The following is a 16,298-nucleotide window of genomic DNA, read 5'->3' on the forward strand; positions in this document are numbered from 1 at the left end:
CGGCCATAAGGGCAAAACTACCACTGCTGTTATATCCTCATATAATTTTAATTTATTAAAAACACGAGAAAGGAGAGAAATCGGGGGGTGGATGTAGTAGCATTCTGAACTGGTCAGGGAAACTGTGAAAAAATCAATATCAAAACAATTTAGTTGGGGGAAGGGGGAGATGAATTTCTCTACTTTACAATTCTTAGATGTTGCGAAACAGTCAATGGAAATTTTGATTGAAAAATAATTTTGAAGAAATTTAAAATCATTAGAACTAATCCCAAATTCATTAGAGGATTTAAAAAGCTTAGAGCCTAAATCTGCTAAAGTAATGAGTGAACTGTCTCGGGGCATCCATTTAGGTATAATACGGATTGCGTATTGGAATTCTAGAATTTTTAATTGAATTAATAATTTTTGAATAACTAAATTACGGCTTCCAATACGCAAAAAAGAGTAAAGGCACATGCTATCTGTTATCCAAATAACCAGCTGTCCTTTAAGGGTGGCGAAATAATTGCTATAATGTTCAAAAGCTTTAACTATACTTAAAAGTTCTCTATGGCCTGAAGATAATTCAGCCTCTTGTGGAGTAAATAAATAATCAGAAATAATCTTACAGTCTCCAGCTTTGAATGAAAAGGCTGAGTGGTCAGAAGCGTCTGACACAAAAATATTACAATGTTTATTTAAATCTTTAGGATCAATGTTGTCAATTAAGAAAGATGTTTGATGGGGGGAAAAAACTTCAATTGTTTTGGATTCAGTACGAATTGGTTGTCCGTTTAAAGAAACAAAATGTTCTTTACAGAGGGACAGCTCTTGAAACATATCTGTATTGACAAACAAAGCTCCTTTCCAGCCATACTGTGAGGTGTAAACACCAAGGGCATGATTAGAGTTTCTAGCCACGACGCGAATAAAATCTCCATGACTAAAATATGCATGACATAATTTGCCTAAAAAGGAGGCTAACATAGTAACATCTACAGGATCGTTGGAATCAAAAGCAGCTAAAATTTTGTCAAGAAGAAATAAAACTTTCTGAATTTTAACAATGGGCAAGGAAATTATCATTTTACTACTATCAAGAATAAAACCTAAATATTGTATACGACGAACAGGTTCTAGTTGACATTTAGAAAGTTGAAAATGCCAACCTGCACATAGTAAAACTGATAGGACAAAGTGAGTACTAAGAAGACATTTAAAATAATTTACTTCGACAGTCAGGCCGTCATCAATATAGACACTACAGTCTATATTGTGACGGTGACAAAAATGTTTAACTGGGCGTATTAAGGCATCAACTAGAAATACGGCTGAGGCAACCCCGAAGGGAAGCCTCAAATATTTGTAAAAAGAATACGAATTATCAGCATTTTTATAACAAAAACCGAAAAATTCAGTAACGGCAGGATGTAGATGTACTTGATGGTACATGCCCCGCAAATCCCAAGATGTAAAAAATACATCCTGAGAAATGCGAGGCAGCACTGTCTTAATATCATTTAAAGAGACGTTCTCTGGCTGGAGAAGTAGATTAATGTGGCGGGATAAGTCGATGCATAATCTAAAAGCAGGAAATATTTCGAACAAAAAATTTAAAAAAGGGGTGAAAAAATGAAAGAATTTTTTGAAAAAATTTGAATTTGAACAAAGAAAAAATATTTGAGAGGTAGGGAAAAGAATTGAAAAACGAAAATGAATATTATATAAAAAAGGGGTAGAAAAAGAAGAGGGGAAAAAGAAATTTAGGATAATATTTATGTGTCGAAAAATTTCCTGAGTTTAGTTGTGTTAGTTAAACTACATGTTCTGCTAGCTACCGTAAGAGGTGAACAACAATAAGGCTGATGATCGATTTGAGCAATAATACCTTTGTCTAGCAAAGATTGAATCTCTTGACGAACAAATTCTGGATTGCGGACAGCGCTATTGTTGTTCTTCTCGAAATACGGTAACACTGGAGATGTAAAAACTTAAAAAAGATAGATTATGGAGAATAATTGTAAAAGGAAAACAAAAATTTTTTGGAACAATTTCATGTAATAAATACATTGTGAAAAGAATTATTCTCAATAATCTACCTGGTTGATATCCAAAGGTAAGTGTTTGCAAAACAAAAGATGGTGCATGGAGAATATTTTTATAGAAATTAATTGCTGTAAGTGAATGGATAGAATAAGCTGGCGAATAACTAGATAAAAAATCCGATTGAATGTCATATAAACGTTTATAATGGTCATAATCTTCTGTGAAACAAAAATTTTTCAGAGAAGCGATATGAAAATTTGGAATGTCTGAGGTAGGTATAGGTAGGTTTAAATCTTGAATAGTGTAAAGCGGGGTAGAATCATTATTTAGGGTTGGCGGAAGGACAGTCTTCGACTTTATGACCTTCGCCGTTACATCCGTGACAGCGAAGAGATCCTCGACCTCGTCCTCGAGATCCTCTACCCCTAGGGTTTGAGCCTCCATTTGAGTTAAACCGGCCGTTAGAGAAGCCGCCACGTGCTCCTCTGCTATAGTCCCCTCGAAAGTCAGGCAGGGAATCCGAGATACGTTGCTGCTGGGTGGTAAGGTAGCGTCTGTTACCTGCTAGCGCGACCCGGTTGGCGTGGCCGATGTTTTTCGAAAAGGCCAGTTCAATATACCCGATGGAGCTTTCAGCTATCTAGATAAAAATGAAAATCTTTATAATTTTGGAATAAATTATGTTAATCTCTAGCTCAATGAAAAGAAATGTGTCGTAGGAATTATCTTCCTGTAGATAATGAATCTTAAATGAAACTGAAAAATAATGCAAATGTCACAGAATAATCTTATAAACTTCTTTTCTGTGGTGCGGAAGCTAATAAAACTGGTGTTAATCAAGTGTTTGCACGTCTTCTTAAAAAAAAAGCAAATTTGAAAAAAATAAATTTCATAAATAAGAAACAATTCTTATTGATCTAATCTGTATGTAAAAATAAGAAACTAAAAAATGGCATAAGTTTAGTTATTATAAAACAAAAAAGAAAAAATTTATGAATTTCTTGCCTTTATTGCTTGATAGCAGGCTTGCAACGACTGCTGTAGGTCATATAACAAGTTCTTGGGGGCTTTCAGCGCCACAAGACGCTTCGCAGCATCCTCGACATAATTCTTCGAACGACAGGTGTCTCTTAAGACACATTTTAAAAATGTGAGAGAGACGTCATTCTTTTCATCCAAAGACTTAATAGAAAAAACTATTGTGAGATTTCCAAGAAAAGAATTTCAAATTTGAAAAAAGATAAATAGAAAATTAATATTTGAGATAGCAAAAAATACTCAAATGTGAAAAAGAGAAAGATTTTAAAGGAAATGTAGAAAAAGAAAATGCCCTTAACCCAAGATAACTGCCCTTTTTTTTGTTGAAAATAGACTAAATAACCCCTACATATATTAAAAAATATATGTCTGATCAAAAAAAGTTTTTTAAAATGTTTTTCTTACGTTTAAATGTTCGAAGAGGCGTTCCCGTTCGGCATGTATGTCTGCTGTTGTCATGCCAATCCAAGCAGGTGGGTCTGACAGTATTTCAGCTGCTCGCCGGAGGCGACGTCTAGCTTTTCGGCCGCCTACTAGTTGGCTGCTACTGTCGGAATCGGAAGAGTGCTTCTTGCTCTTCTTCTTTTTCTTCTTCTTCCCTAAAGAAAGAATGTATGAAGACATAATAATCCGAAGAATAACGTCAATATTCAGTCGGTGTTCATAGAACAAGAAATTTTGTCTTTCAAATGAATTGAACCAAAATAAATTTCTGCAATAATATCGGAAATATTTCAAATAGTTCATACAAGGGAGAAAGAAAGGATTTTCTTTAAGTGTTTAAAAAAGTACCTTTTCTTTTCCTTTTAGGTTCATCTGATTCCGTAGAACTCGACGATGACGAGAAAGAACTGGAAGAAGAGGAACTACTAGAGTAGCGTTTCTTCTTTTTTGACTTCTTGCGTTTAGGGGAAAAATCATCTAAAAAATAAAAAAGATTTAAAAAAGAAATAAAAAGGAAAAAGATGTAAGGTAGTAAAAAAGGAAAGAATAAAAAAGAGGAGGGGGGGGGAAAAATTTAAAATTTGAGAAAGAAAAATGTTTGTAAGGGTAAAAACTGTTAAGAAGACAAATTTCATATGAACTTCAATTTCTAATTCATTGAATCAAAATCATGAGAACTAAGCATGAATTTTACCTGAAGACACTGAAGCATGTCTGACAGGCATCTTAACTTTCTCAGATTCAATATGTGGAGCTGCTGACACTGAAGGTCGCGCTGGAGCTGCAGACTCTTGAGGTCGCGCTGTCATTTTCGGAGGCTGATTAATTTGTGGCACAAAACCTATCCCCGGCAAATATGAGCCCGCTGGGGGAAGGTTGTTTAACCCCAAGGGATCCTTCGGATCCTGGGGAATAATCGTTTGTGCGACCGATGACGGACCTGGAGCTACAACCGACGAGGGAGCTGAGGTATTGACTGGGGCTGAATAAGATCTAGCCAAATTTGTGGTTGGAACCACTGTGGATGCGGGGGGGGGGGAATTATCCTCATCTGAGGAGTTGTGTGAATGTCCTGTAGGAACAGGCATTTTTAGGTCTGAAGAGGAAATTTAAATTTAAAGGAAAAAATTTAACAATAATGTTAATTTAAAGAAACATTCACGAAAAAATTTCATGCAAAAATAATAACAAATAAAAACATGCTGTAATTTTTAACAATTCAGTATTTTGTAAGAAAAGAAAATGGAAAGAGGAAAAAAATTTAACTTAATTCAAGAAAATAGTGTTGAAACATTAAATGAAAGAAAAATAAGAATTGTTTGTAATAAGAAAGAAAAAGAAAAATTTAGTAATTTAATTTAATCAAGAAGTGACAAGGTGTTGCGACATTCTGCTTCGAAATCTTTAAAAAACTGGCCAAAATTATCATAAACAGATTTTGCGGCGAAAAAATCGTCATCTAAAGTATGGTTAATTTCTTCTAATTGTTCTTTATAACAAGATGCACGATTAATCAACTCTTTAACTACTAAATGTTTATCAGTTTTACTTTGATAAACGACAAAATAATGCAGGTTTAAGCCTAAAATCTGCTTATAGGCAACTATATTTTGAGCATGGAATGACTTAACACTCCTGAGTTTATAGAACTCGAATGGTGTCATGATAAAAAACGTTGATCTGAAAAAAAATGTTAGAGACATGAATAGGTAAGTATGTCAATTTAGAAAAAACAATATTAATATAAAAATACCGGAATTAAGAAAGCAGAAAAATAAAAAATTTCAAATAATAACTAAAGGGTTAGGGAGGGTGGGTGAAAACGTATTAAAAAGCGATGTAAGAGAGAGTACTAGCTCTATCGGTGGAATGAAAACGAATGAAAATATGAAAAACGTTTTGTATTAAAGTAAGTTTTAGGAGATTTCAACTCGTGTGCCGGCAGGCTATAAAAACGTGCGACGCGCAAATTTTCGAGAATGCTCCGTGATGTATTTCAGCAATCGATCAATAAAATAATATCAATATTCCTCATTAATTCAACAAAAAATGGCCATTTTGTAACTTCATGTTATTCCATTAAAAACGTCTTATTTCGTTTCCTTATGCTACAATTAATATTTTTTATCGATCGATATTCCATAAATCACTAAAGAATCCGTCGAAAATAAGCTAAAAGAGTTTTAATATTGGGAAAATTCGAAGAATTCGATAAGTATTTAGGAACCAATCTCCATTTACTATTTAAATTCTCTTGAATAATCCCCAAATGCAAATAAAATCCCCAACTGAAAATAGTAAATGAAATAATACGTTGAAAAAACATATATATAATACACTAAAAAACTAAAACTTACTGTTGAAAACGTATTAAAAAGCGATGTAAGAGAGAGTACTAGCTCTATCGGTGGAATGAAAACGAATGAAAATATGAAAAACGTTTTGTATTAAAGTAAGTTTTAGGAGATTTCAACTCGTGTGCCGGCAGGCTATAAAAACGTGCGACGCGCAAATTTTCGAGAATGCTCCGTGATGTATTTCAGCAATCGATCAATAAAATAATATCAATATTCCTCATTAATTCAACAAAAAATGGCCATTTTAGGAATCACCTTGCAAAGTTTTAAATCGATAGGACAATTCTAACCTGCCTAAATTAACGATAAAAGCTGTCCGATCCGGAATTATAAAAATTATAAAAAAAATTCCATGGGTATGTTTGTATATCAATATAGATGATTCTATGTAGTTAGAGGAATGCCTATAAATTTTGCAATATTATATTTTAGATTTCAACTTATGTTCCTAGACCTAAATGTCTGATGATTGTCTTTGAAAAGTTAACTTCATTCTTAAAAAGAAGGGTTAGAAATTAATTCCCTTCTATTCTTATATACAGCTGTCAAATAGAGCCCCAACAAAACACCATTTTCCCCCCTAACAATGGATTTAGAATACACGAGGATATTATGACAGGAGGTAAATTGTCGTCAATTTCGATTGCTATTTTCCTTTCATTTATTAGTCATTTTTATTATTCAGTAGGAGGGAAGGCTATGGGGTACAGGGGAGGGGGTCGTTTTTTTAATCCCTCTACAAGTTTCACAAGAGGCAGGATGTTTATCTTTTTAAATATTTTAACTGGAAGACCTTGAAAAATGCTGGATAGATTTTTTAAACTCTAAAGTGAAGCTTCTCATAAGTCCTGTGGGGGTTTCTTCTATCTATTTTGTTGAAGGTTATTCCCCATCTTAAGCGGCCTCTAGGGGCGTAGTCGCCAGAATTCTTAAAATTTTCTAAATAAATGTACTAAACACTTATGATGTCATTTTTATACATAGAATAAAATTAAGTAGAATTTATGTACTTCAGAAAAATTGTTTTTCGCAAAATTAAGATTTAGGGGAAAAAATTCATCTTCGCTGCGCTATTTGAAATATGTTGAAAGATTTTTTTTCTAAAATCTTCTACGTAACCACTCATCCTTGTTTGTAACCTTAAACCCCAAGAAATTATTAAAATTTGAATTCGCTAAATCGAATCCCCACATTAAGATAAGATGATTCAGACTTTAATCAATTTAAATAATACTAGCAGCCATGCCCCTATATGTCTCCAGGCGCACTTGAAGTGGGGGGGGGGGGGGGTATGGAAAGTCTCTCCCCCTCTATCATTTAAATTTATATTTTTAAAAAATGGAGGGGAGCATTTATTTTTTTTGGGGGGGGGGGTGATCTTTATTCGGGTTTGTTTTGGGGGTGGTATCCTCCCACAAAATAGTTAAAAACCTTCACATTATTCTCTGTGATAAGCTACATTGTGAAAGAGAACCATATCGGTTCAGCGGTTAGCACGATCTTTCGGTACAGACAGATATCTTGTTACTTTCATATGAGAATTGCTATCTTTATCAGTTTGATTCTATGTTTTAATGAAACATCTTTAAATGATTAATGCTTGGAAAAAATTACAATATGTTAAATCACACAAAAGGACAGCAAGAAAAAATGAATCAATATGATTATGCATAAAAAATGCGAACAAGTTATGTCTTGTTAATAGTACATTCATGCATTTGTTTAAAGAGCAAGAAAAAATGACCTGAAGATGGAAGAAAAAAAAGGGCTGTTGTAACCAACAACTGAAATAATTTGAGTAAAAAATATTTGATAAGGTTTTGTGATTTTGGAAGGCAACGCATAGTATCAAAGAAAAACTTTTTATCTGCCACCCATATAAATTCTTTAGATCCTAATTACATTATTCGTGGAAAAAATTAACATAAAAAATTAATTGTATCTAAAAGGAGCAACGGTTAAAATATGAAAAGGTATAGAAAAATATGTATAGAAACATTTTGTATCAAAAAATTTAGTTTTTCCCAAATGGAATAAATATTTTTCTGTTTAGAAAGGGAGCTGTGTGTGTGTCATGTCAAATGCTTTCCAAGCCACCACCACCAAGACTCAACCCCTTCTCAGTTCTGACAATATAACTAACAAGAATAAAAATATACCACACTGGATATTGTTTTCATTAAACAATTGCTGCCCAAAGATAGTATTAATAAATAAAATCGAGTAAATCATGTATCATGTATATACCTTTTAAAGTAGCAGGATGTCTATCTACTCTTTAAAAGGATCTCGCTAACCGCTGAACCGGTCAGGTTCTCCTTTACGATATAACTTCTCCTAGGTCCAAGGAAGGTATAAAACTATTTTTGGGAGGGTGCCACCATCCTACAAAGATAAATCACCATAGAAAAAAAATGACTTCCCCCCCCAAATTTTTTTAAAATTACATATCTAAATTCCACAAATTTGACTGTATATATAATTTTTTAAGGTATAAAGCAGTAAAGCTTTGCTCCAAATAATCTATTCCTTCTGTCTCCTTGTGAATATGTAAAAATGTTGAAATATTTAAACATTTTGTGTTTAGGTAAAAAGTTAGAAGTAATAAGCTTATGGGGGGCTAAGATTTATTACAATACAGACTACCCTAGACTACTTTTCTTATAGCAGAGCTGCTTTATAACTAACATAGTCTCCTGATTTTAATGTTAAGTCACTGTTCAAAGGATTTTCAAAGAATTCTATTTCTTATGCCGAAAAATGGCCTTAAAACATCCCAAGACCTAATTCTAATAATTAAAAACCTAATAGCTCAGTACAAATGTTAAGCTTCCCTTCAATGGAAAAATCTTAAGCATCAGACAAAAAAAACTAACTACTTTATATGATAGAATAATATGATTAGAAATTTAAGTCAAAATAAGGGTCCTAGGACAAACGCAGGAGTGGACACTTAACCTAACCTAACCTATTTTAAACCATATTTTGGTTTTTTTAATGCCTAACCCCTGCATGGGACTTATTTGTACATTCATATCTTAACCTAACATAACCTGTATAGAATTACTTACTTAAATTGATATTTTAACACTCCTGCGTTTGTCCACTCCGACGTTTGGTACTCCTGCGTTTGTCATGGAACCAAAATAAGGCTTTCAGGGTCAATAAATAATTAAAGACTGTCAAATGTAATTTTTAGCTGGGTTAATAATGAAGAAAATTTACCTTGATAAAATTTTTAGTGTCATATAGCAGTACATATATTTTGTAAGTATGTACTACATAACAAGAAAAACAACAAACATAAGTAGTAAAGCTCTAAATTGAAAAAAAATAAATATACGAAAACAGTCAAACAGGTACAAATTGAGTTATACAGATAATGCTCATTGGTCATGTGAAGTGAATCCTAACAATAAATTTGGGGCGTCTATTTTTAACAGCTGCTAAGAAAATCACGTTTTTGTCTGTCAAAGGTAAAGTGTAATTGAAGAACAGGTGGGCAAATAAACTTATAAAATAGAGGCTCTTTATTAAGAGATATCTTCACGGGAAAACTTAGACCTGTAAACAGTAGCTGCAAAAAATGATAAAGTTTCAGATTTTTACATGAATCTCCTAAAAAATCAAACATCTTAAACATCAGCCAACAAATTCCTTATCTTAAAAAAACTTTCTGATTGACGGATATTTCGTATTATAGAATAGCGTCGCTACCTAAAAATACGGTCCATGCTTTCAGATATTAATTATGGGTGTAATATGAAGGATTTGTCCCTACATTAGGTTTAGCATTTCTATATGACATACACACTAAGATATATAAGTTGGAAAGGATTTTAATGTTAGAGGGAGATTTGAAATCTGCGTACAATTTTAAGGATTTTTTATAAAATTCGTTTAATTCTTTATCTAAAAGCGGAAATACAATTTAAGTTAATTAATTTTGACATCTGTGATTGGTCGATTGAAAACTATCTGTGCTCTGATTGGAGAAGCTTAAGTGTCGTACATCATTCAACCAATTAGAGCGCAGGTGGTTTTCAATCCACCTATCACGGATGTCACAATTAATTAACTTAAATTGTATTTCCGATTTTAGATAAAGAATTATGCAAAAAACGAATTTTATAAAAAAAAATCCTTAAAATTTGACGCAGATTTCAAATCTCCCTCTAACATTAAAATTCTTTCCAACTTATATATCTTAATACACACACATAAAATTATCATTTATTTATTTCTTATAAAATTTCTTAGGAATTTCAAAAAAAAATATAACTCATTTAGTTTTTTTGGTCTCACTAAAAGATTTATATGAAAAAAAGGGGATGGGGGAATTAAATTTTTATCAAATCAACCATTTTAAAGATCTTACAGAACGAATAAACAAATATCCAACTACTATAGCATTTAGATCACTTTGTTTTAATTAGGTTGAACATTTTGCGGGGCTGAGAAATTTAAAGACAACGCCTTATCAAATAATATTTTACATAAAACCACAAAAAAAATTAAATCTAACAGATGATTAAAATATCTATTAAGCTATTAATGACATTATTAATAAGTTCCTTGGAGTAGCAAAGCTACTCTTTAATTCCTTTATCCATCACGATTTTATATTTCTTTGCTACTTATTAATGTTGTCATCCCAGTTTTTAAAAACGAAGCTTTTCTATAATTAGGGTCGGTCCGTCCGAGATAGTTAGCTTTTATTCGTTAATTTGGGCATGTTAGAATTGTCCTGTCGATTTCAAACTTTGCATGGTGATTCCTGTAGTAGTTAGGTACGACTTAGAAAGCGTAGCAACTCCATAATCGTTACCAGAATGTCCGTACGTCCATTTTAAACATGTTGATTTTTTTACTTTTTTAATAACAAATTTTTATGTGATAAAATCATCCGATCGATCTGATTTTTTGATTACTGATTCCTATTACAATATTATGAGCGAAGCATCTCTATAATACAGTATTAAAAATGTCAGTATGTCCTTAAACAGAAGTTTTGCAACAAATTTACGTATAATTTTGTCAAACCTTATATTTTTATGGATGTTGTCATCCTTGTTTTTGTGAAAACATCTCGAATAACCAATAAACAGTGCTAGAGGTTGGGTTCAGAAGTTGCAAAAATTCAATAAATTTGCAAAAGAAGAAGTTTGCAGTCTTCAAAGTTTTTAAATACGTGTTCAAAACATGAATAAGAACCTGCTATTTATTGATTTAACCACATAGATGGTATTAATCTTTTTAGCTTTACACGTCTTATTATAATATTAGAAGTTAAAACTTAATGCGTTTTTTAGTTTTTATGAATGATTTTTGCTGTTTTTTATAAAACTAAAGTTAAGGTTCGACCAACCACCCATCCTTAATTCCATTAAAATTGTCCCTTAAAGTTTCTTGTTGCGCAGTCGCTAGTGTAATATAAATGACTAGCGGCTACGCCCTTAGAGGCCTCTAGTGGCATTTAAATGTTTTTTTTTTATTTGAAATATCTAATTTGAGAAATAATTTGTCTATGGTCAATCAGCTGTTAAATTCATGTCTCTACGCAGCGTCACTACGCTAGCGACATTATGCGGCAGGAATATTTCATTTTTTTTCGATTTTATTGTGATTTTGGGGGAGGGTGGTTGTACCCTCCCCCAAAATAGTTATAAACCTTCCCAGGACCTATGAGAATCTACCCTGTTAAGGAGAACCCAATCGGTTTAGCGGTTAGCGAGGTCTTTTGGTACAGACACACAGACACACAAACAAACATCCTGTTACTTTAGTAAAAGGATTAAATTTCTCTGGTGCACAAAGCTCCATATGAATTATAAACTTGAAAACTAAACCCAACAAAGTTTACCAACCACCATAGTATGCAGGGGTTTTAGAAAACAGCAAATAAAATAAAATAATTCACTCCTTTCAATTAGCTTTTTTTTCAGTAAAATAAAAGATCACCTTTTAAAAAAAGACCAGAATTGTATATTGATTTTATGATTTTATTATTTTCTTACTGTTTCCTTTATATTAGATCAAAAGTTTCAAAAAATATATCTATTCATGCTTATGTAATGGCAATTTTGTTTTGGAAATGATTTTTAATTTGATAAAAAAGAACTATATACCTCATAATAAATTGTTTCTAGAAACCAAACTACATCTATCATTTATTCTTACTACTAATTGTTTTTCTTTTTGTTATTCTTTTTTAGTCGAACACCATTTCTAACTCTTATAACTTTGACTTATATGCTTGAAATCAGGGAGGGAAGAATGGGCATTGGATTGCAAATGATAATTCTCCAAAAAGTTTCATTCTGCCATTCAACGTTGACATTTTAGTTGAGATCCTTCCAAGCACCATTTCTACTAATCTATTTTGTTGTAGTTGATAACAAGAATACAACAAATTAATAGCTTTCTAAAACAGAATAAACTTGACTCATTTGTTTGTTTCAATTGGGTTTCTTCATACCTATTTATTGAAAGGCTATAAATTCTGGATTGTTTAAAATTGTACAAGATATTTTGATTACTAGTTAACTGAATAAACCATGTCTCCCTCTATTTCGTGACAAGTTTCATTGTTGATATTAGTTTTAATTTAAGTGCCAAGGTTTCGTGATTTATTATTTAATAAGCTTATTGTGCTAATTTAAAGTACAACTTACAAAGTAGGGTTCGGCAGCCGCGACGAAGCCATAAACCCGTTTGGATCCTTTTTTTTTAGGGGGATGACCATATTTGTGTAAGAAATATCAAAATTGTAAATGGTTTATTTCCCTGGGGCATACATGTTCCTGACGAGCGGATGCCGAGCCCTGCCACAAAGTTGTATTTACATCATTTTAAATCGGAACATTGGAGTATTAAATAGTTAAAATTTATGAATACATTCCACCACAGGCCACTTGAATATTCTTGGCTTACCTAGTTACCTTTTGTTGGAAAAGCAGCAACTGTAATAAAGTAATATTATTCTTAAAACTTTTGCCATAAATCTAATGTTTTATCGTAATTTAAATGAAACGCTTTTTAAACATATGATTGTCCCATATATTTCACAATTGTGTTGATCTACAAAAGTGTGTGCCTTGCACAGATGTGTTGATACCTAACGTACGGACGGAAATCTTCTAATTTTAAAGTAGCTACGCTGCTAATAAATAAATCTTTACTTTACTTATTTTTCCTTTTCTCCGCTACACAAACTAAATCTTGAAAAAGTTTTTAAAGGGAAGCATTTCAATAATTAAGGTCTGTAAGTCCGTCCGTAGCAGATAGCTCTTATCGTTAATTTAGGCATCTTAGAATTGTCCTATCAATTTCAAACTTTGCATGATGATTCCTGTAACAGACAGGTATAATTTAGAAAGCGTAGGCATTTTATAATTTTTACCAGACATCCGTACGTCCATTTAAAACATGCTGATATGTAACTTATTTTACAAAGATTTTTGGAATATAATTCCTAGGACAACAAGGTACATTATTATATTTGAATAATATAATAAAATCCTAAAAATGTAAGAATGTTCTTTCAATAAAATAACTTGTATTCAAGCTTCGCTTTTATGGATGTTGTCATCCTTGTTTTTTCAGTAAATAGGGGGGGTGGAAATTGTAGAAGTTTTGATTTACTACATAGCTATACCAACGACCATAGGCTAACTAAGAGTCTAACTTTGTACACTGCATTTTTGGTACATTTTGTTTTTTTCTGAGTTTTACAAATATTGTTATTTGCTGTTAAGTTCACAAAGCAGAAAGAAAAAAAATATCTATTCAACTTTTAGAAGTGGATAGTTGCCCTTGTACTTTAAAAACCTACATACATTTCTGATCTACTGGATCTCTGTAACCCTACCTTCCTATACACATAACACCACTTTATCCTTCTCTATTTTTCCTATAAAATATAATGTTAGTGGCTATTTTTAAAAGCGAAGCTTTTCTATAATTAGGGTCGGTCCGTCCGTCCGTCCATCCGTAACGGATAGCTTTTTTCGTTAATTTAGGCATGTTAGAATTATCCTATCGATATGAATCTTTGCATGGTGATTCATTTAGTAGTTAGGTACGATTTAGAAAGCGTAGCAACTCTATAATCATTACCAGAATGTCCGTACGTCCATTTTAAACATGTCGATTTTTTTACTTTTTTAACAACAAATTTCTATGTGATATAATCTTCCGATTGATCTGATTTTTGGTATATTGATTACTGGGACAACAAAGTATAATGTTATAAGCGAAGCAACTCTATAATCAAGTCCTAAATATGTAAGTATTATACATTTTCCTGTATCAAGCAGATTTTCAACAAATTTACTTACAATTTTGCTTTGACTCTTATACATTTATATTCTGGTTATTCAGTTCTGACAATATACAAGTGTTATTGTCCGTTTGTCCAACCGTTTCAGTGCTTCGCTTTTATGGATGTTGTCATCCTTGTTTGTGTAAAAAATCTATAAAATTCTAATGCTGTTATGATGCAATAAGAATTAAGTCGATAATATTTAAGAAATTACTACTTTTTAAAGTTACTTATTGACTTACTGTTTTCAGATGTAATTTTTACCCAAAATTTATTTTATTTTTCATTGTCCTATCTCTAAATTCCTGAAGCTAAAGCTCTGTAATACAGTGTGCACCAGAATTCAAAACTATTTTCATTTTCCATTGTCCTATCTCTAAATTCCTGAAGCTAAAGCTCTGTAATACAGTGTGCACCAGAATTCAAAACTATTTTTATTTTCCATTGTCCTATCTCTAAATTCCTGAAGCACATCCCCGTATTGCAGAATGCAGTATTAAAAACTTTTCTTCTATGCAAAACCAATAGAGTTGTTAGCAAAGAATTCTATATACAATTAAGAAACTAAATAGATGAGGGTAGGTGTTTAACCACGGCTTGGCAGTCGCAGCTTAAAATCTGTCCAGGGACCTTATTCCCGGTTAGTCGAAATACCAAATCTTTTAAAAAGTTGACTTTAGAATCTTAAGTTACAGACAGAATTATTTGATACATGGGTGCTTTCCCTCAAAGTGCCAAGCGAGCATAGAAACTCCTTCCCTCTGCGGGGGGCCTTAACCCTGTGGGGCCTACACCTATGGTGCAACACTGTACCCAATATTACCCAACCTAACTTGACATAAAGTAAAACACATATACACGAAGAACTAACTTCCTTACAATTGATTTCAAAATAAGGAGAGGGGTTATGTGCTCGACAAGACACTTTAAGGGAAACCACCGGTACATGTTTTATAATTCAAATTGAAATTATCCTCTATTTGAATGTATCTATTGCGTATAAATAAATAAATGAACTAATCCCTTGGAATAGTAAAACAGAAGTTAGAGAATTCCTAAACTTAATTTATATAGATTTTGCATTAAGCAATATAACGAAGTGTAAGCCACGAGAGCACTAGATTTCCATGTACTTTAATAAAGTTAAAATCACAGTTGGCTAAAATAACGATACCCATTATCCATCCCCTTTACCCCATTCCCTCCTACTGGATGAACTAACTGACCAGTAAATGAAGTCCAAATTAGCAACCTAAAATGACGACAAATTTTCCTCTGTCAATATATCCAATATTCTTTGACTTTTGTTATAATAATCTTGGAGAAGATGTGAAATTACCGCCTTACCAAACAGCCTAAAACCTGCCAATATCTGAAACATACAGAAATCTGTTACTTATAGTTATAGTGATTATCCTACTTCTTTAAGAAAGCAATAAAAAAATCTCCCAAAAAGATTAACCCTCATCTATCATAATTATACTACTTGATATAATAAAAACCTATCATATTATTCATCAATATTATTTATTATTATCCATCTATATTATATTCACGGAGAAAAGTAAATGATAATTGACAAAAAATAATCATTTATGGGAAAGAACTGGTGCAATGTAACTTTTTTTTTGCTGAATGTTAAGCTTTGTTGGGAAGAATGCGCGAATGCCGTTATTTATTTTTTATTATAGCAGACAATGATGACAAAGACATGTGTTTAATGGGTTATTACAAAACATATAGCTAGTTGTTTCTCCTATATCACATTAGCGGTTGCGCCCCTAGCATTTAGGGGATCTCTATTCTTTGGGGAAGGGAAGAGCAGAATAAAGCCTTAAACCATCTCAAGTTATAAACTCAATCAATTCAGTATCTATTGCAATCTTAAGCTAAAGACAAATATTCTTACTACTTTTTATATTTCAACTCTTAAAATTATTGAGCTAGAACTAAAAATGAATTTGCCTATTGTTCTATCCATGTATCCTTGACAATGTTATTATCTATTATCTGGCCAGGTATAAAAGAGTGTCTCTCCGTATTATTAATCCTGTTTCATGTCCAGACATTCCACAGAAATTTTTTTTATAGATAGCCAATAATGGATG

The 16,298-nt window shown here is 32.3% G+C and overlaps 2 protein-coding genes across 2 annotated transcripts in view; both read right to left on the bottom strand.

Moving 5' to 3' along the window:
* Positions 1-16,298, bottom strand: part of LOC145328187 (uncharacterized) — a 156,698-nt gene that overhangs the window by 121,060 nt on the left and 19,340 nt on the right. The window lies entirely within an intron of this gene.
* Positions 270-6,096, bottom strand: LOC145328188 (uncharacterized). Its single transcript, XM_080171780.1, has 6 exons — positions 4,205-6,096; positions 3,859-3,987; positions 3,472-3,665; positions 3,034-3,210; positions 2,082-2,668; positions 270-1,972 (listed from the first exon to the last, which is right to left on the bottom strand). The coding sequence occupies exons 1-5, from the start codon at positions 4,596-4,598 to the stop codon at positions 2,351-2,353; spliced, it is 1,212 nt and encodes a 403-aa protein (XP_080027906.1). The 5' UTR covers positions 4,599-6,096; the 3' UTR covers positions 270-1,972; positions 2,082-2,350.

The sequence above is a fragment of the Acartia tonsa genome, chromosome 9 (assembly GCF_053477335.1).
Source record: "Acartia tonsa isolate MP-2025a chromosome 9, ASM5347733v1, whole genome shotgun sequence".
NCBI classification, from domain to species: domain Eukaryota; kingdom Metazoa; phylum Arthropoda; class Copepoda; order Calanoida; family Acartiidae; genus Acartia; species Acartia tonsa.